The sequence below is a fragment of the Agelaius phoeniceus genome, chromosome 22, assembly GCF_051311805.1.
Source record: "Agelaius phoeniceus isolate bAgePho1 chromosome 22, bAgePho1.hap1, whole genome shotgun sequence".
Classification (NCBI taxonomy): domain Eukaryota; kingdom Metazoa; phylum Chordata; class Aves; order Passeriformes; family Icteridae; genus Agelaius; species Agelaius phoeniceus.
In genome coordinates, this window is record NC_135286.1 from 4,419,204 (window position 1) to 4,442,096 (window position 22,893).

The 22,893-nt window shown below is 43.2% G+C and overlaps 2 protein-coding genes across 4 annotated transcripts in view; one reads left to right on the forward strand and one right to left on the reverse strand.

Annotated features, from left to right (window-relative positions):
• Positions 1 to 17,110, forward strand: part of KDM1A (lysine demethylase 1A) — a 28,425-nt gene extending 11,315 nt beyond the window's left edge. For both annotated transcript variants that reach the window (XM_054648156.2, XM_054648157.2), the window contains 17 exons: positions 487 to 620; positions 2,242 to 2,320; positions 3,337 to 3,429; positions 4,138 to 4,244; positions 5,114 to 5,195; positions 7,028 to 7,122; positions 7,966 to 8,108; positions 8,578 to 8,668; positions 9,370 to 9,504; positions 10,628 to 10,701; positions 11,359 to 11,470; positions 11,845 to 11,977; positions 12,740 to 12,927; positions 13,269 to 13,383; positions 14,509 to 14,636; positions 14,891 to 15,037; positions 16,331 to 17,110. In XM_054648156.2, coding sequence (XP_054504131.2) covers positions 487 to 620; positions 2,242 to 2,320; positions 3,337 to 3,429; positions 4,138 to 4,244; positions 5,114 to 5,195; positions 7,028 to 7,122; positions 7,966 to 8,108; positions 8,578 to 8,668; positions 9,370 to 9,504; positions 10,628 to 10,701; positions 11,359 to 11,470; positions 11,845 to 11,977; positions 12,740 to 12,927; positions 13,269 to 13,383; positions 14,509 to 14,636; positions 14,891 to 15,037; positions 16,331 to 16,516 — 2,042 coding nt within the window. In that variant the 3' untranslated portion in view covers positions 16,517 to 17,110. The remainder of the gene's footprint in view (positions 1 to 486; positions 621 to 2,241; positions 2,321 to 3,336; positions 3,430 to 4,137; positions 4,245 to 5,113; positions 5,196 to 7,027; positions 7,123 to 7,965; positions 8,109 to 8,577; positions 8,669 to 9,369; positions 9,505 to 10,627; positions 10,702 to 11,358; positions 11,471 to 11,844; positions 11,978 to 12,739; positions 12,928 to 13,268; positions 13,384 to 14,508; positions 14,637 to 14,890; positions 15,038 to 16,330) is intronic.
• Positions 17,111 to 17,862: 752 nt separating this feature from the next.
• The window catches only part of LUZP1 (leucine zipper protein 1), a 32,108-nt gene continuing 27,077 nt past the window's right edge, over positions 17,863 to 22,893 (reverse strand). For both annotated transcript variants that reach the window (XM_054648443.2, XM_077189769.1), the window contains exon 4: positions 17,863 to 22,683. In XM_054648443.2, coding sequence (XP_054504418.2) covers positions 22,648 to 22,683 — 36 coding nt within the window. In that variant the 3' untranslated portion in view covers positions 17,863 to 22,647. The remainder of the gene's footprint in view (positions 22,684 to 22,893) is intronic.

The following is a 22,893-nucleotide window of genomic DNA, read 5'->3' on the forward strand; positions in this document are numbered from 1 at the left end:
TAGCTGGGAAAGGTCAGGGCAAATTCAACTTTGAGAAGCAGGTGAGAGGGGATGGTAGATGCTGTGCTTGTATTTTACAGATACTTTGGCTTTGAATAGGTTCTAAAACAGTTTTCTGGTTCTGTTAGAAACTGGAAACCACACAAATTAAGGACAGCACCTAAAATTAGTTATATGTGTGAACAATAAAACATATATGTGTGTGTGTATTATATATAATGTATTGATATGTGCCCCTTCCCCACTTCTTTTTTAGACTTTGTTTTTTTGGGGGGGGCTTTTGTTTGCTTGTTTGTTTTATCCCCCCTGTAGTACAGCTTTTCCATTATCTCTAGATACCTGTAACTCAACGAACTGTTGACTTTGAAACCTGTACATCTTGCAGAAATAACTAAAAAAGCATCCCATGGAATTGGGATCATCTCCATGCTGGGAAGGGCAGTGATCCTTTGCAGTGCCTGTTCACTACTTGTCTTTTTATTGTAGGTGTGGAGGGTGCAGCTTTCCAGAGCAGACTTCCTCATGACCGTATGACATCCCAAGAAGCTGCCTGCTTCCCTGATATCATCAGTGGGCCCCAGCAGACTCAGAAGGTGTTTCTGTACATCAGGAACCGCACCGTAAGTTTGGTGTAAAAATATTGCTGAAAAAAGGGCGGGGAATTGGTGTACCTTGCAAAGAGTTTTTGGCACTTAGCATATCTAGTTGAATTTTTGCTTTTGAGACAGTGGGGTTTCGTTTCTGGCATCCTCTTAAGTTGTTAAGAAATGTACTGTCCAGTTCTGTGCTGTGAACAGCATAAAGGATCTGTAGTGTATTTACAGCATCCAAAACAGGGATCAAGGCTTTCTCCTGTATTTTGAAAAGAGTATTCTGGAAAACTGAAGTAATGCTAGAAAAACTACAGTGGGAAAGCAAGAACTATTTTGAAAATTGCTGTGTTACCACAGTTAAGAGACAAAACACCTTATTCACCACTTAGTTTTTTCACAGACTGAAGATGACCAAGAAACATCATGGGGCATTGACCATGTTAACACCCAACTGCTTAATAAGTTTAAGTTATTTAAAATTTATGTGTGGAATAGCATGACTTCTGCTATTCCTGTAATGTTTTCCTCTAACTATAATAGTAACTTCTAGGAAGTCATGAGATGTGTAAACACAGGCCAGAGCATGCCAAAAGGTTTGGAGAACAATTTGCACAAAATGAACAGTGAGTAATCCATCCTTATACAAATGTATTGGAAGCAGAGGAGCCTTCCACTGAAACTAAGAAATTACTGCAGAGAGATATTTGCAGGGAAAAGCAGCACTGCTGGGCCTTATTCACTACAGAGCAACATTCCTGAGCAGGAATCCTGGTTGAGGAAGGTTTGTGAGAGGAACTCTTCCAGCAAGAATGGCAGAGACTGTGGGACAGCTGCTATGAGCCCAGTGCTCAGCAGAGCTGCAAACTGCACTGTGCAGCCTCTTAATCAGCCATTTGCCTCAAATAGCCTCCCAAATTGGAAGGAAAATATTTCTTAACTATTCCTATTCGTTATAGTTGTAGGGTTTCCACTTTAATTTGGTATCTGTGAGGAACTGTGAAGCTCAGTAATGCAACTCTAGAGAAATACCCAAATAAATTACTGATTAAGGAATGCAAAGTGGAGTGGAAGTGCTATGTATGACCTAGACCTAGGCATGGAACAGTAAAATTATTGATTTAGTCTTGCCTCTGTGCTATAAAGTAGGAGTTCTGTTGGGAAAACAGTTCTTTTCTAGTATGAATTGACCTACTAACATACTCAGTTTTTGAACTGTAAATGTCCTGCAAATGTGCTTTTTTGTGTATGTCCATGGTTGTGTCTCATATTCGTGAAGATGGATTGGATCATTAAATATTGGAGATAAATAAACCTTATAACATGATCAGTACTGCTGTAGCTTTTATGGAAACATGAAATCTGATTCCAAAATAACAATGCTGGCTGACTTTGCCAGCCCACACACATCTTTGTGCTACCTTGGTGCATTTCCACTTACTTGAAATGGTGTGAGAATTTCCAGCAGACTGTATTGCACCTTAAGGGACACTGGAAGGTGAAGTTCAGTGTGGCTTGGGTATTCCTGCCAAAATTTAATTCATTAGGGGGTTTCATGTCCTGACAGTATTTGATAGCAAACATGGGCCTGGAAAACACCTCTTTTTGTATTGCTTAATGTGATTTGTTGTATTGTTTTGTTTCAATCCAGCTGCAGCTCTGGTTGGATAACCCAAAGATTCAGCTGACATTTGAAGCAACTATCCAACAATTAGAGGCACCTTATAATAGTAAGTCAAGTTTTTAATTGGCAGAATCCTACTGGGTGTATCATTGCTGTTTTCTTTCACTTTGGTTTGAGGAAAAGCTGCTTCAGTCCTTTGTTAATGGAGCTCCATGAGTGGTCATGTACAGACTGGGGTATTGGTTCAGATTTAGTAGAGTTCATTGCCTGGTAAAGAAATATCGCTAGCAGGATTGATAAAAGTTGCTAAAAAGATGGATTGTTTCAGTAGGGTTAATTCATGTGCAGCTTTTAAGGTTTGCTACAGCTTCTTGGTGGGGTTTCAGCTGTAAAATGTTATTAATCATATGGGTTTTGGGAAGTTTATTTTAAGATCTAAACAGACTGGATGTGGTGCAAGAAGGCAGTAAAAGAGTGAGGAGTTACTGCTTGCAAATGGAGACCATTCAACACTTCTCAGACAAGATCCCAATAAACTGGCAAAAGGTGGAGGGTAACCATAAATAATATAATTGAAGAAGAAAATAGTGCTGAAATGAGTGCAAATATCCTGTCAAGGATTGCAAAATAGTGAGTTCTTGTGATTTTAAAAATAAAAATGAGAATTCAGTGCTGCAGTAAGTATTGGCATAATACTGGCCAATCTCATCACAGTTCTGTGTCATGATCTTGGGATTTTGCAATCAGTTTCAGAAAAGGTGTTCTTTGCACTGGATTAAAAGAAGCACCTGATGTCCTGTGCAGCTTTTCAGGCAGGACTCAAAGCTGCAGTAGAGCATGGAGTGAGCTCAGGCCTCCTCAGGAAGGTGAGTGGGTCAGAGGGGCAGCAGAGCTGTAGGGCAGGATGTGTTTGGTGGGACTTGACCAGGTCACTGTGAATATTGCTCAGTATTTATGTGCTGCTGAACACACAGAATCATTCTGAACATTTCTGCATTCCTGTAGGTGACAGGAATCAGGTCACTGTGAATATTGCTCAGTATTTATGTGCTGCTGAACACACAGAATCATTCTGAACATTTCTGCTTTCCTTTCATTGTGAACATTTCTGCATTCCTGTAGGTGACACCGTGCTCGTTCACAGGGTTCACAGCTACCTGGAGCGCCATGGGCTGATCAACTTTGGCATCTACAAAAGAGTCAAACCCCTTCCAAGTAAGAGACTTGAACATTGTTTCTAGCTGAAGTTCTGGTTTATTGTTCCATCATTTCTTAGGACAGTTTGAGTGTTCTTTCTTAGAACTGCAGTGCTAAGAAAATTAAAAAAAGGCTGTAAGGCCATCTGGCTGTTGATGTTAATGTGTTTTAGTTTGGCATAGAGAAACCATGGATTTATGTAAATCACTTTGAGAGGAAAAATTGTTGGCAAATCTTCTGTAGATAATTCAGTGACTGTCACTTTTTAATGAGTTATTTTGGTTTCTCATTTGAGTATCTAAAGTCAGAAACACAATATTGTGCTTAGATCTGTTACATACTTACGTGATTCTGGAATTTTGCAAGTGAACTTTAAAGTTTTAAAACTTAAAAGTTTTATTCTTCTCAGGCAGAAAGAAATCAAACTATGATACTTTGTCCCCCATAATTAATATGAATTGCATTCTTCTTCACACAGTTGTCTGGAAGCATTTTTTCTCCTATTTTCTTGTTGTTCCAGATTTACTGCTTGTGTATTTTCCTTGTCTCTTTCTCAGCATGACATTCAGAATTACTTCAGTTTTCTTTTTGTTAAAGAATTTATTCTGTCAGAACTACTCATGAGAAGAAAACTGCTTTTTGTTCTTGGTATCTCTCATAAGACTGTTTGCAATTTAGTACTGCACATATAAAGGACTTCTGTAGCTGATTTTTCTCTTTCTTTAGCCAAGAAGACAGGAAAGGTGATCATTATTGGTTCTGGAGTCTCTGGCTTGGCAGCAGCTCGCCAGTTGCAGAGTTTTGGAATGGATGTCACAGTTCTGGAAGCCAGAGTATGAATTTCTGTGCTATTTTATTTTATTACCACTTAACCAGTAACCCTGTTCATTACTAGCCCAGGGCAGTGTCCCAGCAGCATTCCTGGGGTCTCTGTGGGGTGATCCAGGCAGTCAGGAGGAATTGCTGCTACTGAACCTTCTCACCAGGAGCTGAGTGGGTCTGTCCTTGCTGGGAGCTTCTGATGCTTTCTCACAGCTGGGGAGGGTCAGGTGCCAGTGTTGTGTGCTTACACCAGAAACAGCTTAAAACAACCTTCTTGCATCATTAGCAATGGGTTTTTCATCAGAAAGCAGAATGCAAGGCCAGAATGTCAGAATAAAGGGAAGACTAAACAGAATTTCAGGAGTGTGTTATTAAGAGTTTGTTAAACTGTGGGTGAGGGCAGGAAAAGTACTCTGTGTATTGACAGTCTACAAAGTTACAAAATATATGAAAATATATGAAAAAATATATTAAAAATATATAAAAAGCTAAACATCTTTAGGCATAAGGGGGAGGAGGAAACCTAGTACATAACTAAATTTGTGCATGGACAGTGAAGGGATTGGCTTTGCAATCACACTGGATCCTACTGTAGAAATAGTGAAATATGCCCAAATCAAATTAGGCATATTTTTTTCTATTTCTTCCTTTTTTTCTTTCCTTCTCCTTTTTTAAATGCTACTTAAGCATTTTATTCCTTAACTTAGGCAAATTAATTGTGCTGGAGTTCATTTGCAGAGGTTTTTGGAAAAGTGTACATTCTGTTTATTAAACCCTCAGTGAAGAGAATATTTGCAGCATGTTTTGTAGATGTTTCAGTGATTATATTTCAGTGGATTTCTTACTGAATGTAACTGTAAATATCTTGTGCTTTCCACAGGACCGAGTAGGAGGAAGAGTTGCCACCTTTCGAAAAGGGAATTACGTTGCTGATCTGGGGGCAATGGTGGTGACAGGACTTGGTGAGTTTTTCAAAATCAAAAAGACAGGGGAGGAAAACTGTGAGGCAAGATGCTAGAAATGTGAAATCTTAATGCTGTTTTCTTTCATGGCCAAAATAATTAAACTCTTTCAAAGTGTCTGTTCTCATTCAGCCTTTTAGCAGTTAGTGTTTTCTTAAATAGCAAAGCTGTAATGAGGGGAGAGACCCTAAAGTGACAGAATGTATTCTTTCAGTTTACATGGGAAAACAAGGGAGATGGGGAAATGGAGAGACATTCTAAAGAGGAAGCCCCTCTTCAGGGTTGAAACCCCAAAAGTGCTTTCTCCACATGATTTCAAAAATAGTTGTAAAAATAATGGCAAACAAGGCACATTTCTTCCTATTTATTACTGTTTCATGGGATGGCATCAGTTATTGGCATGGCTATCCTGCTAAGAAGATGAGCAAGTGTTTAGTGTGGAATATCCTTCAGCAATGTAGTGAAATGATAAAATACTGTAAAACCTGTAATGAACCCCTGGTGGTACTGACAGCCTGAATTTGGTGTCTGTCTCATGATCAATCTTATTAAATTGCATACAGAACCTGGTTCCAAAGAAGTGAACTTGCACAGTCATGGAAAAACAGATTTCAGTTTGCCTATTGAAAGGCTGTGATATTTTTATGTTTAACTCACAAAATCATGGAATCTTAAGGGTTGGAAGGGACCTTAAAGATCATCTAGACCCAGTCACCCTTGCCATGGACAGGGACCCTTCCCCTAGACCAGGTTGCTCAAGGCCTTGTTCAACCTGGCCTTGAACACTGCCAGGGCTGGGGCACCCACAACCTCCTTGAGCAGCCTGATCCAGTGTCTCACCAGCCTCAGAGGAAAGGACTCCTTCCTAATAATCCAGCTAAAGAACTTCTTCCTAATAATCCATCTTAAAGAACTCCTTCCTAATAATCCAGCTTCAAGAACTCCTTCCTAATAATCCAGCTTCAAGAACTCCTTCCTAATAATCCAGCTAAAGAACTCCTTCCTAATAATCCAGCTAAAGAACTTCTTCCTAATAATCCAGCTTCAAGAACTCCTTCCTAATAATCCAGCTTCAAGAACTCCTTCCTAATAATCCATCTTAAAGAACTTCTTCCTAATAATCCAGCTTCAAGAACTCCTTCCTAATAATCCAGCTTCAAGAACTCCTTCCTAATAATCCAGCTTCAAGGACTTCTTCCTAATAATCCAGCTTCAAGAACTCCTTCCTAATAATCCAGCTAAAGAACTCCTTCCTAATAATCCAGCTTCAAGAACTTCTTCCTAATAATCCAGCTTCAAGAACTCCTTCCTAATAATCCAGCTTCAAGAACTTCTTCCTAATAATCCAGTTTAAAGAACTTCTTCCTAATAATCCAGCTTCAAGAACTTCTTCCTAATAATCCAGCTTCAAGAACTTCTTCCTAATAATCCAGCTTCAAGAACTTCTTCCTAATAATCCAGCTTCAAGAACTTCTTCCTAATAATCCAGCTTCAAGAACTCCTTCCTAATAATCCAGCTTCAAGAACTCCTTCCTAATAATCCAGCTTCAATTTCCCCTCTTTCAGTTTGTACCCATTCCCCCTTGTCATATCAATGCTGCTTCTGACAAGGAGTCCCTCTCAGGAGCCCTGCAGATCCTGCAAGTAGAAATGTGGTTTTTTTTCATGTCCTCATTGCAGGAATCCCTGTGAAGTGCAGACCTTTGGCAGGGTTACACTAGGTCACTGGAATTGGTGGTTTAGTCTCTGAAATTGCTTTAACTGTGGAGTTTTTGTTTAATTGCAGACAGATTTTACAGGAGTCTCTGTTAACTATATAAAATCTTTTCCAGGAGGAAATCCCATGGCTGTGGTCAGCAAACAAGTAAATATGGAATTGGCAAAGATCAAACAAAAATGTCCCCTTTATGAAGCAAACGGGCAAGCTGTAAGTCAGATACTGTTTCCATGAACCTTTTCAAAAAGAAGTAATGTCTCAATTATGTTTGTTACCAGGCTGTTGGTCTAGCATGAGATGGCTTCCAGAGAGGGAAGAAGGAAATATTGTGTCCCCCTTTGTAGGCATTTTAGTTATATTGTAGCATACTGCACAGATTCTTCTAAAACCTGCTCTTTCCACATGAGTTTTTACCTTTGCATTTCAGAGGTTTTGTGGAAGCCAAGTTTCTCACCTTTGTTTAACCTGTGAGTGGTTTAACAGATGTGAGGTTTGCTCTTTCCAGCACTTGAGCTCTCATCATGTAACAACAGGTATTTTCACACTGCAGCACTCAGCATTGAACTGAGTATCATCAGTACAGTCAAATCCACCATTCCATCTGTGTCCTGCAGTGTTTCCACCATCACCCTAGAAAAGCTGGATTGGTAGTTCCTACTCACAGTGCCCATTCCAGAGGATAAATTACTGTCTGTCTACCCCACTGAGCCATGCCAGGCCTTCTAAAGCCCTGGGATTGTCTAGAGCCATCCTGCCATCAGAGTCTCCTGGCAAGCTTCTGCAGCTGTGATGAACACCCCTTCCTTTCCAGTTTGGAAATCTCATCAGCCCTTAAGGCACTTTGGTTTTCTCCTGCCAGAGAAGTTTGTTGTCATTGTGCTTTGACAGCTGCTCTTGTGCCCATCCTGCCCAAGTGTGACATTGTCTTGTACACATCTTGGTGTCTGACCATTTGAGACACTTGAGGCTATTAAATTATTTTTTTCCAAGGGCAATTCTCAGCAGCTGCATTATTTATGAATGAGTTAAGAACAATGTTCTTTTGTCTCCTAGGTTCCCAAGGAGAAAGATGAAATGGTGGAACAAGAATTTAATCGTCTGCTGGAAGCCACGTCCTATCTCAGCCATCAGCTGGATTTTAATGTTCTCAATAATAAACCTGTCTCCCTGGGGCAGGCTCTGGAGGTTGTCATACAGTGAGTGACTTCTCTTTTTGGTAAACCTTCCTATTTTGTGGATGAATTTCCAAGATCCCTCAAACAATTGTGGTGCTCCTAGATGTAAGCATTACCTCTTAATATTTACTGTCACAGGTGGTTAAAGGAGCAAACCTCTCTTCTTAAAACTCCTAAAAATCATTGCTGGGGTGGCTCAGTGTGATTGGTGTCCACACAGTGCACTAACACTATTTATAATCTAATGACAATTATAATGGCCTTTAATAGCAGAAGGTAACTTCACACTCACATTTTACTATCATGTAAAGTCATGTGTCCCTTATTTACAGAAACTTCCAATTATTTTCCAATTGCCACACAAGTATTTACTAAAATATCCCACAACACGGGGTTTTATTGCATTCCACTAATTAGATTGTGATAATAAGTTTTCTCATTAACACAAGGATTTTTTGTTGAGCTGACAATTGCTTCTCACCTTTTCCAGATTGCAGGAGAAGCATGTGAAGGATGAGCAGATTGAGCACTGGAAAAAAATTGTGAAAACACAGGAGGAATTGAAAGATCTTCTTAACAAGGTCAGATGATGACATTTAGAACAAGATGATAAGCATTGTGTTCCTCAGAAAAAGGCAAAATATACAAAAATGTCCAAAGAGAAATATCAGAAAATTGCTATTAATGCTGTTCTTAAAGTTTGTCTTTGCTTAAGACTTATATAGAAGCCTTGTTAGGACAAAGGTGTCACCTGCTTGATTGGGCAGAAAACCATAAAACAGAATGTGGGAAAAGAAAGGAAGAGGACAGACAAATAAACTGTGATGTTTGATAGCTTCCTTTGGATATGCTGATACTGCCTGAGGCTTTTGGGGGCTATTTAAAAATGTTTCCTGTCTTCACTACACATCTGATTTGTAGTACAGACACAGTAGTTTAGGACAACTTCCATTATTTTTGCTTGTGGTAAATGATGTTTTTACTTTTCTGTGCTTCTCAAATTAAAAATGCTTTTGGACTGCTCTCAAATTACTTGCAACATAGTAAGAAATCAATGAAGTTGGGTTTCAGCCATGCTGTTTAGGGTTGATGGTATTTACTGTGGCTCATTGGAGGTAGAATTGAATGCATAAATGATACCTGCCAAAATCAGGAAATCTCTTTGCTCTAATGACACAGGTAGAGGTAAATATCCAGTTTACACAGTAACTTGTTGAAATCTGCCTTTTGACTTTTTTTCCCCCTTTCTTTCTTTTTTCTTTTCCCTGCTCTATCTTGAAAGATGGTGAATTTAAAAGAGAAGATCAAAGAGCTCCATCAGCAGTATAAGGAGGCATCAGAAGTGAAGCCACCTCGGGATATCACAGCAGAGTTCCTTGTGAAAAGCAAGCACAGAGATCTGACTGCCCTTTGCAAGGTGAAGCATCACACACATGCAGGGTGTCAGTGTTTTCTCAGGGCTTCAGCAGCCAAAAATGAACCAATTAGCCAAAAAATGAACCAATTAGCCAAAAATGAACCAATTAGCCAAAAATGAACCAATTAGCCAAAAATGAACCAATTAGCCACGTTGTTCAGGAGATAAAAGTAGCCAATGTAAATGTTTCCACACCTCTCACTGTGATCCAGTGCTTTCAAGGGAATGTGATTTACAATAATTCAGGGTTCTAACACTGACCTGCTTTGAGTCCCTTTAGCTGGGGAATACTAAAGCTCAGTTTTAGGTAAGTGCTGGCTCATGTCAGGCAGCTTGTAATGTTCTGAAGATGAATTTTTCTCAGATTTGGTCTTTAATACAGCTGGATTTCACAATAATAAATATCATATATTATATGATATATTACAATTAGATATCATATAATATAGTCTAATATAGTATAGTATATGTTATAATAATAAAAAAATAGTCTGGAAATAAAATCTACATTTGAATAGAGATGACTTTAAGATAAATAAAGGTGGTTTCTTGACTAAAAAACTTCTTTTATCTAAAGATTATCATGTACAGAGCTCTGTCTTGACAAGCAGAGTTAATTCCCCTCTCTGGGAGTATCTTGATGTAGAGATGTGCCTAAAAAGGAAACCATAAAAGCTGGAATTAGATCACATCTTTGGTTTTTAACTGTGATTCATTCAGCTTTGGAAATCTTCATGTTCTATATTAACTATAAACTTTTAAGAGAAAGGAGAATAGAAGAAATAGCTTGTGGAATATGAAGCTCTCAGAACCAGAGGAACCCTTAAAATATCAACAGTTTAATGGACCCTTCTTCAGTTCTGAGTGTTTCAATTCCTGAAATATCCCCAAATTCATGTTTCCTGCAGTGTGACACAGAGCTCTGTGTATCCAAAGAGCAGAAAAGCAAAATATGCTGGATTAAATGTTGAAAAAAGGAACAAACTCGATTTAGCTTCCACTAAACCTATGAAGTGATTTTTCTGGTGATTTCTCTTGAGACCAGGTCCAGTCTGATGCTACATGATGCCTTCAAGCTCTTTTACATGTAAACTGGTTTAATGTTAGCTTTTAATCTTTATAGGAGTATGATGAATTGGCAGAAACACAAGGAAAGCTGGAAGAGAAATTACAGGAACTTGAAGCCAATCCACCAAGGTAAAGAGAGAAAGTAAAAGGATAAACCCTTAGGAAAGCAGTTCTTTTCCTTCCTCTTCCCTGAATTTCAAAAATGGTTTGGTGTTTTGGGAACTCAGGAGGTTACAAAGGCACAATCATGGAGTTGGAGTTCCCTCAGCTTTAGAACTCCAATTTCCTCATTTTTAGAGGTAACCTAAACAGAAAAGGTGGTTCTGAGAGGGTGATTCTGTAGAAATCCTGGCTGTAATCAGGGCCTGATCCCAAAAGGCAATTGAGGTTTTAAATACCTGTCAGTAATGATAGCCACAATCCTACTTATATTGGTGGAATATTATTGTTCTGTGCAATTTTACTAAGCTTTTTCTTGTTGTCCTTATGCATGCAACTCAAGCCATTATTTAGGTAACCTTTTTTATTTCTGAAGTTTTTAGCTTCCCTTTGAGTATTTTACATGAATTCTGCCCTAAAAACCTGAATTTGCTGGGTTTTGATAGTCAGCTTTCATGAGAGAGGTCCAGATATTTGAAAGAAAATCTGTGTTGTTTTTTAATATTTTTATTTCTGGACTAAGGAGAGAGTAAAAAATGACTTGGGAAGAAATTTTCAGAAGCAATGCATTTACAGTGTCCTGTGCTAACAAACTAAATGTCTTTGTGTTATATTTGTTTTTTCTAGTGATGTTTATTTGTCATCAAGAGACAGGCAAATACTTGACTGGCATTTTGCAAACCTGGAATTTGCTAATGCTACACCCCTCTCTACACTGTCACTGAAGCACTGGGACCAGGTAGGTAACAGTACTCAGCAAGTCATAAAAACCTGAACTGTGTTTATTTCATTCTCATTAAATTTTGTCAATATTAAGAGTTTCTAACTGTTAAGGACCTGCTTTTGTACAGTACTGAATTCTTATGGGATTATTATTCAATGATGAAATTCCAGACAGCTTTTTGTTAGTGCCAAAGCAATCTCTAACAGTACTCTCTGCTTAAAGTTTCCATATGTATTACTTGACAAATAATCAGAAATAATTCCACGTTTGTTTAACTCTTTAAAAAAGCTTTTGAAATATTTTTTGCCATTTTGTAGAGTTGATGATTTTCTACTGACTTAGAGGACTTGATTATGTGACTGCATGCTTTTTATGCCTCTTCATTTTAGGATGATGACTTTGAATTCACAGGCAGCCACTTGACAGTGAGGAATGGCTACTCCTGTGTGCCAGTGGCCTTGGCAGAAGGCTTGGACATTAAATTGAACACAGCAGTTCGACAGGTTCGCTACACAGCCTCAGGTACCGACCCCCAGAGGCTGCTCTGGGGCACAGAAAGCAGATTTCAATGGCCTGGAAGCACTTGTGAGCACTGATCTTGTAAAACCCTTCCCATGGCATGTTTGGGGTTAGATAAACAGCCACATTTCTTATTGGGATTGTGTAAGTAGTTGCTAGAGGTTTATTAATCTTGAGTGGTTTTTTGATTATTTCTGAGTCTCATTTGACACAGTGTTTTTCAGTTGGATTTACTGATGGTTCACATTTATTCTCTTATTTATTTTCTTCATTGATTTGAAGCATTTGGAGTAAGAGGTCTGGGCCTGCTTAAGGCTTGGTGCCACAGGGCCTGGTATTAGAAATATAAATGAATGTAATGGAAGGAATGCATCTGTTTGTTGTTCTTCAAAACATTGTGCTTGGGAAACTGTCAGCTGGGAGAGCAGTGTAATGAGAGGAACACTCTCTACTTGTTTATTTATGGATATATTTAAATAGTATTTACTGCCCTGGATGAACCTTTAGGCTTATCCCAGAAAGGCCATTTTCAGATGCAACCTTTAGGCTTATCCCAGAAAGGCCATTTTCAGATGCTGCCTTAATTGTGTTTGCTGGAATAGAGTTAAATGGCCAGTAACAACTTGCCTACAAATTTAGTGCAGTTATTGTAAAGCTGTCTCCATAAACAAAATACTTCCTGATGTGGTTATGGTAATTTCTTTCATTTGTAATCCAGTGCTCTTGCTTCCTGGCCTATTAAAGTGTTTTTTCTCCCCTTTTCAGGCTGTGAAGTGATAGCTGTAAACACCAGATCCACTAGCCAGACCTTCATTTACAAGTGTGATGCTGTGCTGTGCACTCTGCCCCTGGGAGTGCTGAAGCAGCAGCCCCCAGCAGTTCAGTTTGTGCCACCTCTTCCAGAGTGGAAAACTTCAGCAGTGCAGAGGATGGGCTTTGGCAACCTCAACAAGGTACATGGTCCCTGGGGAGCTGCAGCAGAGCAGAGGCTGGCAGAGAGAGAATCTGGAATGTGGGTGCAATGTGGCTGCTGGGGGAGGAGAGCAAGGATGCCTTTTGCACAGCTGGGGTTTGGTGAGGAAAACTGTCTGAGGAACTTGCACAATGATGGAACTTGTGAAGCAGGAAATGGAGAGCACACTCACCTGGGGAAGGCAGTTGCAGGCTTACACCTCTCTGTATTCACACATTTCCCTTTCATGGCCTGTCCAGTGATGAACATTAATGAGTGCAATTGTCTTTATTTCTGTCCTTCCCTCCATTCTTCCCCACTGTTTATGCTCTTTCTCTCCAGGTTGTGTTGTGTTTTGATCGTGTCTTCTGGGATCCCAGTGTCAATTTGTTTGGCCATGTTGGGAGCACTACTGCCAGCAGAGGAGAACTTTTCCTCTTTTGGAACCTGTACAAAGGTAGCTGTGGTGCAAGTCTGCTTTTGGCAGTGTCTTATTGTGTAGTTTCAGATCTAGAAAAAAGCACTTTTAAAATGCTGTTAGTGTTCATATGTGGCTATGATAAAAAGTATTTTTAGAAAGACAAATGGAAGCAGAGAACAGCACTGACTGCAGACAGTTCCAGGCTGTACCTGTTAAATTACATCACTACCACAGCAGGACTTGGCATGAGTAGTTTTGGTTTAGGGTTAGGGTTAGATTGTCAGGAGATCTCTGCAGTAATTGTATGGTTTTGGTACAGCCACTGACCAGACTAAAAGCAAAGATGTGTATGAGGAGCATTATTAAATCAGTTACTTGTTTAGCAGATGACCAGTGGGTTTTCTGACATGAGCAGGACAGGTTTCTCTGTTAACTGGAAAAAATTGCTGTGCAAGGAAAGCACCTTTCTAGGCTATAGAATTATTAAAATCTTTGGTAAGATTTTACTGGAGAAATGCAAGTAATGAGCCTTGGATAGCAAGGCTGTTCATGTGGCTTTGTGATGGCTCTATTATGGGGTTAGCAAGCAGGGTCGTGGTTTTGGTTTAGATGGAAAGATCATGTCATGTACAAATTGGCTTCACATGCTGCATTCTAAGCCTTCCTTCTCATGAAGGAGGCAGAGCAGGTAGAAATAAAACAGAAACACAGTAAAACCTCATGTTGAAGCACAAGTCAGATGACTGAAATCAAAAACAACAATTACCATTTCAGTTAATGTGATTAGATTAGATTATGAAACACTGAAACATCATTCCTGATGTTTTTATTTAGGTTTTTAATAAATAAATTCTCCTGATAATTCTAAATAGTACCTTGCCATATAACAATTCATTTTCTTTTTGTTGTATTGAAAAATGGTGGAAAATTTAGGACTACTAATAATAGTAATACTATTACTACTATTGGTAGTCCTAATTTTCTAATAGTACTAATAGGACCATATTTGGTGGAAAATTTGGGACTATTTCATTGGACTTGTTTAGCCTCTAACTTTGTCCCTTAACTGCAGATCCATTTGTATCCAAGTCCAACTTGTCTGATCAAAATATTCAATTTCATTAATCCAATTGTTCTTTTTTCTCTCCTACCCCCCTCCAGCACCCATTCTGTTGGCCTTGGTGGCAGGAGAAGCAGCAGGGATCATGGAGAACATCAGTGATGATGTCATTGTGGGTCGGTGCCTGGCCATCCTCAAAGGCATCTTTGGCAGCAGTGCTGTGCCCCAGGTCAGTGGAGGGAAGGGTGCATTGGGGAACACTGCACATGCAGCAAGGTCTGGTGATATTTTGGAAAGATTTAAGGAATTGCCATCAAAAATTCACCTTAGTCTGTGTTCTCCTAGAATATAAACGTGCAGCTCACCACCACCATCAGCCCAAGGACTTTGTCCCTTGTGTTGTTGCAATTTGCACTGTTTGTATTTGTCTCAAAGTGTAGAATTTGCACTTTGCCAAGCACTGAAGCTCCTGTCTTGTCTCAGCCCAAGGAGACCGTGGTGTCCCGCTGGCGTGCTGACCCCTGGGCCCGGGGATCCTACTCCTATGTGGCTGCTGGCTCCTCTGGAAATGACTATGATCTGATGGCTCAGCCAATCACTCCAGGACCAGCCATTCCAGGTGCTCCACAGGTGAGAAATTATTTTTAGAAAAAGCTCAGAACAAAATGAATTAATTTGTTCATTCATTCTCTTATCACAGGTTTGATGTCATTTGTTTGCTAAAAAAAAGAGCATTTTTATTCAGAAAGCCAGTTTGGTTATGTCTGAAAAGAGTATTTCATATTATACCTGTGTTTTGTACTCCATATTTTTATTGTCCATTACCATCTTTAGGTGAGTTGTAGTGATTTGAAGGAGGGTGAAGGCCAGAGTGAGAAGAACAGGTATCAAAAGGTCTCTTCTGAATAAGGGGGGCAACACAATGAAGGCAGGGGTCATCTCCAGATTGAGAGAATTAAGTTTGAAAGCACTGCCAGGAAAGGCTGTGTGGCTTTGGCTTTCTTTGAGTTCTTGTTCTAATGATACAAGTCATTAATACACACAGCTATGATTAAAATGACTCCCTGCAGAATATAATATATGAACATTTCTTTTTCTCCCACTTCTTATGATTCTGTGGGTAGTTGTTTAAGGTCTTAGTTTAAAGAGAAACTGCTGATTTAAATGAATTTTTAAAGTTTTTTTTTTTGTTTACTGTGTGTCATGGTTTGATGCTGGCACAATGCCAGTGCCCCCATGAAAATACATTCTCCTTAGTGTCTGCTGTGAGATGTGACCAGAAAAAGCAGGCTCCAGCTTAGGAATAAAGGAAAGAACTAGAATTCATATTATATGAGCATTTCTTTTTCTCCCACTTTGTATGATTCTGTGAGCAGTTGTTTAAGGGCTCAGTTTAAAGAGAAACTGCTGATTTAAATGAATTTTTTTTGTTTGCTTACTGTCATGGTTTGACTCTGGCACAATGCCAGTGCCCCCATGAAAATGCATTCTCCTTAGCATCTACAGTGGGATGTGACCAAAACTAGAAGGCTCCAGTTTAGGAATAAAGGAAGGAACTAGAGTTCATGTTCCAGGATTAGAAAGTGTCCTTCCTGAACACCTTTGGCTGTAGAGTCACAGTTACAAACCCTGTTTATCAAATTCTTCCTGAACACCTTTGGCTGTAGAGTTACAGTTACAAACCCTGTTTATCAAATTATTCCTGAACACTTTTGGCTGTAGAGTTACAGTTACAAACCCCGTTTATCAAGTAGAGCTTTATTTTCTTGGTGATTTGTAATAGGTTCAATATGACCTATCCTGCATGCGCCACCTTCACACTAACAGAGATTGTGCTGTGATTAGAGCCCCTTGAGCACCTTTCAGCACCATTTCCTGCAGCATCTGCTGCCAGCTGACCGAGCCCTGCTGTGTTTCCCCCAGCCCATCCCTCGTTTGTTCTTCGCGGGCGAGCACACCATCCGCAACTACCCGGCCACGGTGCACGGCGCGCTGCTGAGCGGGCTGCGCGAGGCCGGCCGCATCGCCGACCAGTTCCTGGGGGCCATGTACACCCTGCCCCGGCAGCCCACGCCCGCAGTGCCCCCCCAGCAGGCTGCCAGCATGTGAGGGGGCTCTGCAGGGCCAGAAGAGGAGCCTGGAGCGGAGCCTGGAGGAGTTTGTGCAGCGTCTCCCGAGAGGAGCCCGAGTCGCTGGACGAGCCTTGTCTGAGAATGGCCTTACAGGAGCTTTGGCTTGGCAGCCTCCTAGGGCTGTTTGTAAACTGAATCCTCTACTGCAAAGCTGGTCAGGGACTTTGACTCTGCAGATGCTTCTTGGAAGACAAAATAGTTGGAGGGATTTTTAGGGTGTTTGGGGGTTTTTTCTACCTATGTGTGTATTTACAATTTGGTACTTGCACAAGGGCCTCTAGAAGCTGGTTGCTACGAATACTAGCTTAGTGTAGAATGTATGTAAATTTCTTTGTGGTTTTTTTATGGCTTTGTTTTGAAGAGTAATATTTTTGACCAATTCTATTCCTGTCTGGCATTCAAGAATTTGGGGCAACTTGTTTGCCTACGGTAGCAAATCAGAGCTCTCCAAAGTGATCCATTGGCTGCTACACCACCTGCATCCTGCTGTAGAGTAACCTGGTATCACTGAGTATGCTAAGCATACTGATTTATTAAATACTTCCAACAAAAGAAAAGGTGCTGAACTGTGTTCCAGTGTCCTGAGGTGAACTCTGTGTGTAGAACAGCCTGGTGCTGTACTGCTGACCACCTGCTGCAGTACATGGAACCACTGAATGGCTCCTGGTGTGTTAAACAATCCCAAAGGAGATGGAAATGATCATCCCAGGGGATGTAACTGGAATTCCAGTGCTTGTCCTTTAACCTTAACAGGGACCAGGAGAACAGGCAGCGCTAGCTGGGATGAGAGGAACAACAGGACATCCCCAGCCTGGAAATCCCTGCTTTGGGGCTGCTGTCTGATGTAGGGACATTGGTGTAATGCCTTTGTGGTTGTATCTTTCTGCCTGGAGAGCTCTGGCACAGGGCTGACTCCTGGTACAGTGACAGTCTGGCTGTGACCCCTGCCTTAACCTGCAGCAGATCTGGAGAAACTCTTTGTGCACCTGCTCTCTGTGACACCAGGCTCGTGGCAAACACCCACTGCTCCTGGGCCCCCTCAGCAGCACAGGCCATTCCCAGCTGTGCCATGTCCAGCTCAGGGAGCCTCAGGGGACAATGGCTGTGTACAGCTTGCTGTGCTGTCTATTCCCCATCCCTGCCTCAAATGCATCCTGGAATGAGCATCTGAGATCTGCCTCAACCAAGGCACAAAAAGAAGTGCAAGGTGCTCAGCTGCAGCACACACAGACAGACACACAACATCCACTCTGCTCTCAGTGCCTCTCCCAGGGGCAGCAGCACCCCCAGCAAGGGGCACTGCTGTAAGCACCACATCACACCTTGTAAAAAGAGAAGAGTGTTTATTGGTTATATACTGTAGCACTGACAGTGTTTGAGTCAGGAGAGACATGCAGATACGAGTGTGTTTACATTTGGCATGCAGACTAAGAGCACTGTGTCGCTGGAAGGAGGTGAGCACCATCTGTATCCACTGCATGGGCAGCCTGGGGAGGAAAGTGCTGGCTTTCCTCTACTCAGCATGCTGAGACAGGGCAAGTTCTAAGGGTGGAACACTGCTCATAGCTCTGTTGGACACAAAGTAATTTTAGGGGAAAAGGCAATACTGCAACCCTGGAAAATCTGCTTACTTGGATGAACCTGTGATTATGAAAAGATTGCTTGCATTATTTGTCTTCTAACTAAGCTGCCCCACCCAAATATATGTTCACAAATACAAAAAAATAGATTTATTCTCTTAAAAATACATTCCATGCAGCCTGGAGTGCTGCTTCCCCAAAGCAGGAGCCGGCACTGCACGTGGGGCAGCCCAGGGGGATCCTGTGGGCCCTGGGTTCTGACCAGGGAGGCAGCTGCTGACAATGGCTTTGTGTTCTGTTCACAGCTCAGCCTGGGCTGGCCTGGAGCAGTGCCCTGATTGCTTCAGCCGTGTGCAAGGGTGGCAGAGATGAGGTCTGCTAGGTTAGAGATGACACCAGTGTGGCTATTGCTTCAAGCTGCAGCTGGGAGATTGCTCGTGTCGAGTGTCTCTTGCAGCAGCAAGGCACGTGGCTCTGCCCTGTGCTTCCTGCCCTTTTCCCTCGCTGGGGGCCTGGCCAGAGGCTGCCCTGCACAGCAGCAGGGCCAGGCTGTCACCCCAGACCCTCAGGAGCTGGACAGGCAGCTCTGCAGGCAGCACAGGTGGCCCAGACGTGGAGGAAGCCGTTCATGAAGCAGTGAGCTGCTGGGCCCTCAGACTGGAGCCAGCCCTTCTGGGGAAAGCACTGGCTCTCCAAAGGGACCAGCAGCTGAGGTTCCTTGGGAGCAGCAAGCACTGACACTTCCTCTGTACAGCAAATACATTTACAACTTTGGAATCACCCGAGGGCTCGATGCGTGGCCTTGTGCATCATCAAGCCTACTGGAAAGCCGGTTATATTTATATGCTAAAATTACAAATACTTCTTCAGTGATGGCAATATTTACACATATACTCTATTTTACAGCTGTTCAAAAAAAGTGTGCAATTCGAGTAAACACATTGTGTTTCCTGAAGTCATTGCTATAAGATTAATAATACAATCAGCTCCTATTGCACTCATTGACTAGAGGGCATGGCCCCTTTCCATACTAGGTAGGGTTTTCTTTCTCAGATTTAATCTCAGCTGTGGTAAAAACAACCAGTGTGCAGTTACCAAGTGACATCTGTGTCCAGTATTTACAAGCAGTGAAACTGAGTCTAGAGCAGGAGTTCAAGGTATCTGCTGTAAAATATTGAACAAATAACTGAGGCAGCTGGAGAAAGGAGAGACATCATCTGTGAGGAGCACCTGAAGACAGTGCCAGCAGCGCTGTGTTGCTGGGGCAGTAGCTGGGGCTAAGCCAGCTGAGCAGCAGGGGAAAGCTCTCCCATTGCCTGGGCAAAGCCTGGTCCTGGCTGGCAGAAGGAGAAAACCCAACAGCCACTGCTGCTGGTGGTTCGTCCCTTGCACTTCAGACACGGGGCTGTGTTCTTGGGGTGAGCAGTGGGCTTGAAAAGCTGATGGGTGAGCCAGTGTTCTGTGGGTAGGCTCAGGGAAGCTGATTTCACCCCACATGTTGACTCACAGGGATGCAGAGATTTCCTCACCACAGCTGAAACCACTTCCCTTGGGAGGCTCTTTGGGAGCACCGTGCTGAGCCACGTCCACGCCAACAAGGTGAGGAGGAGGAGGAGGAGGAAGCTGCTGGATGTGCAGGGACGTCCTGTAGAGTGTGGAGCTGTGTCCTGCAGCAGGATGGGGCTGGGACTGTGAGGGAAGGCTTCAGTCACTGCCCAGAGCCATCCTTGTCCTCCTGTCTGTCTGTGCTGTCCAGCAGTGACCCAGGGCAGGGAGAGCCCCACACCCTGCAGAGCTCTGAGAGCAGGGGGAGCCCCACACCCTGCAGGGCTCTGAGAGCAGGGAGAGCCCCACACCCTGCAGGGCTCTGAGAGCAGGGGGAGCCCCACACCCTGCAGGGCTCTGAGAGCAGGGGGAGCCCCACACCCTGCAGGGCTCTGAGAGCAGAGGGAACCCCACACCCTGCAGGGCTCAGGAGGGCAGGGGGAGCCCCACACCCTGCAGGGCTCTGAGGGCAGGGGGAGCCCCACACCCTGCAGGGCTCTGAGAGCAAGGGGAGCCCCACACCCTGCAGGGCTCTGAGAGCAGGGAGAGCCCCACACTCTGCAGGGCTCAGGAGGGCAGGGGGAGCCCCACACCCTGCAGGGCTCTGCAGACACAAAGCAGTGCCCAGCAGTGGCTCTCCCACAGCCTCTGTGGCTGGCTGACAGGTGGAGAGCAGCTCAGCAGCAGAGAGGGAATCCCTGTGACATCTGAAGAGGCAGGGACACACCAAGATGTGTCATGGACACACCAAGATGTGTCAGGGACACCCCAAGGTGCCTCCCAGCTGCTCCCAGGGTAAGCAAGCAGGTGCAGAGTGAGGCATTTGGGCAGCTGAGGGAGCAGGTTTAGTTTGCAGGGCACAGGAGAAGAAGGGGCAGAGGCAGAGGCAGAGCCTGTGGTGGGCTGGGCACTGCTGGGCACGGAGCAGGGCACACAGGGGGGGAGCTGCTGCTGCTGCTGCTGCTGCTGAGCAATCCAGCTGGTTCTGGGTGCTGAGCAGAGCAGGGGGCTCAGGAAGGACACAGCCATTGCACAGGACTGGTACATCCACTGCTTTCAGATTGCACAATCCATAAGGATTTCCAGTCCTTCCTGATGAACGGGGCAGGGGGAGGCAAGAAGAAGTCTGAATTTAGCTTCAGAATTTCACTTTCTTTCAGTTTTAGTTTGGAGTTTGAGTTTAAATTTTTTCCCATTATCTCATTCTACTAGCACTACCATGTCAATGGTAAGAGAAAGCAGTTGATACAATTTATTTTAATATAATTTAAAGATTATTAGAGCTGCCACTCAGTACTAATTTAAAAACATCTTTTTGTCTTGTTATGCAAGTTGACATATATGTCATGATATGTAAAAGAATAAAATGAAGGGTTAAAAATATACACTTGGGAAAACATCTTTAAAATTCCAAAAAGAAACATTTTTTTCCAAAAATAATTTTTCCCTTCCTCCAAACAATCTTTATAAAAAAAATAATCATGTCACTAAAACACATCCCTTTTATATAAATGCTTTCATAGATATTTTGCAACCAGCTCTATTGCTTTTTTTTTTCCTTTTTTTTTTTTTGATTAATTTTCTTCTCAGAATTGAGGTGTGCATTTCCCAGGCCAGGGAGGAGCTGCAGCACAGGGAGGTGCATACAGGCAATCTGGTACCTGCTCCTGCACAGCTGGGAGATGGGCACCAGTGTGGGGTACAGCTCAGACAGGGAAGCAATTGGGGTGCAGCTCTTCCCACAGCACCTCTGAAACAGCTCAAGGACCTTTTCTGTCTGGAGCATTCTCCTTGTCCTGCTGCAGAGAGGGACAGGCAGCACTGGGGTGCCAGTGGTGGTTGTGGAGGGGATGGAAGGGAAGGAAGGAAGGAAGGAAGGACAGCCAGAGCCCTGCTGTGAGAGCCAGGGGCAATCTCCTTGCTCAGGACAATGCTGCTGGTGACCTGAGCAGCTCCTGGGGCTGTGGGCACCTGTCTGCCCCACAGTGACAGCAGCTGCACTGATGGGGACACACAGCTCTGTGTCTGAGCAGTCTCTGACCATACCTGGGTCCCAGGCATGGCAGACAGGGGTTGAGGCACAGACCAAAGCTCCCATAGAACAGCTCAGGGTCCAATCCAGCTGTCTCCACCCTGTTTGGGAAGGAACAAGGACATTCTGCTTGTCTGTGAGGGAAAGCACCTGTTTCTTTTTCTCATAGGGCTCAAGTGCCTTGCACAAGCCACAGAGCTGTTGCCTGCAGAGTGTAACACACAAAGCTCCAGATAAATGGACCCTGGTCCCAGGAGGAGAAGGAGGTGTCCCTGCTGTGTTGCTCTGGCTCACTGGATGACTTCTTGGTGTAGATCTCAACTGGTGATGATCATGCAAAGCTTGTTGCAGAGACTGACAGTGATAGGGAACCAACTCCTTCTAAACAACATTTTCTGCTCTCCCCTCTCAATTTGTTAAGTAACCAGTGGGGAACAGTCTCCTCTTGCCTGGAGACTAAGGGTGCTGAGGTGACCACTGCCCCAGCCAGCAAGGGTGTGTTAGGAAAATGCAAACTCTCCATATGAACTGAAAGCCTTCAGTCGTGGTGGACATGGGCTGCTGGGTGCAATCACAGGGACACTGCTGGGATCTTGTGTGAATGCAGGTGAACAAAAAGTTCTCTCTTGTGCAAGGAGTACCATTGTTCAGAGAGGCTTAGGTAGTCAGACTTTCCATATGGAGACAGACCTATCATCCTACAGGGAAGATTAAGATTGCAGGTACAGAGATGAGAAGTGGGAGTCCCCTGAGCAAAGTCTCTGCAGCTGCCTCTTCAGCAATGAAGAAAAAGAATTCACTGGTAAAGCTCTTGTACCTTTCAAATCACGTTACAAAACTGGTTCCAGGCTGGTTGAAGCCTCTGGAGAGGTTACAAGCAGGTGGTGGTGCCTGTGAGCTTGGTACTGTCCTGCCTCTTGCTTCACATGGTCACTGAGAAGGGAGCACAGCTCATCTCCGCGAGGTCCGGCCAGCCCGGGCAGTGCCCTGCAAGAGACAAACCCAGCTCACAGCTGCCCACAGCTGCCCTGGGCCATTTCAGGATTCCTGTTGCCCTTGGCAACCATCCCAAATCCCACCAGGACCACAGTCCCTTGGGTGGCAGAGCAGCAAACACTCCAGCAGTAAAGCTGTAGTAAAGCTGCAGTAGTAAAGCTGCCAGCTGAAGCAGGGACTCTGCCTGTGTCTCTCCAAAGG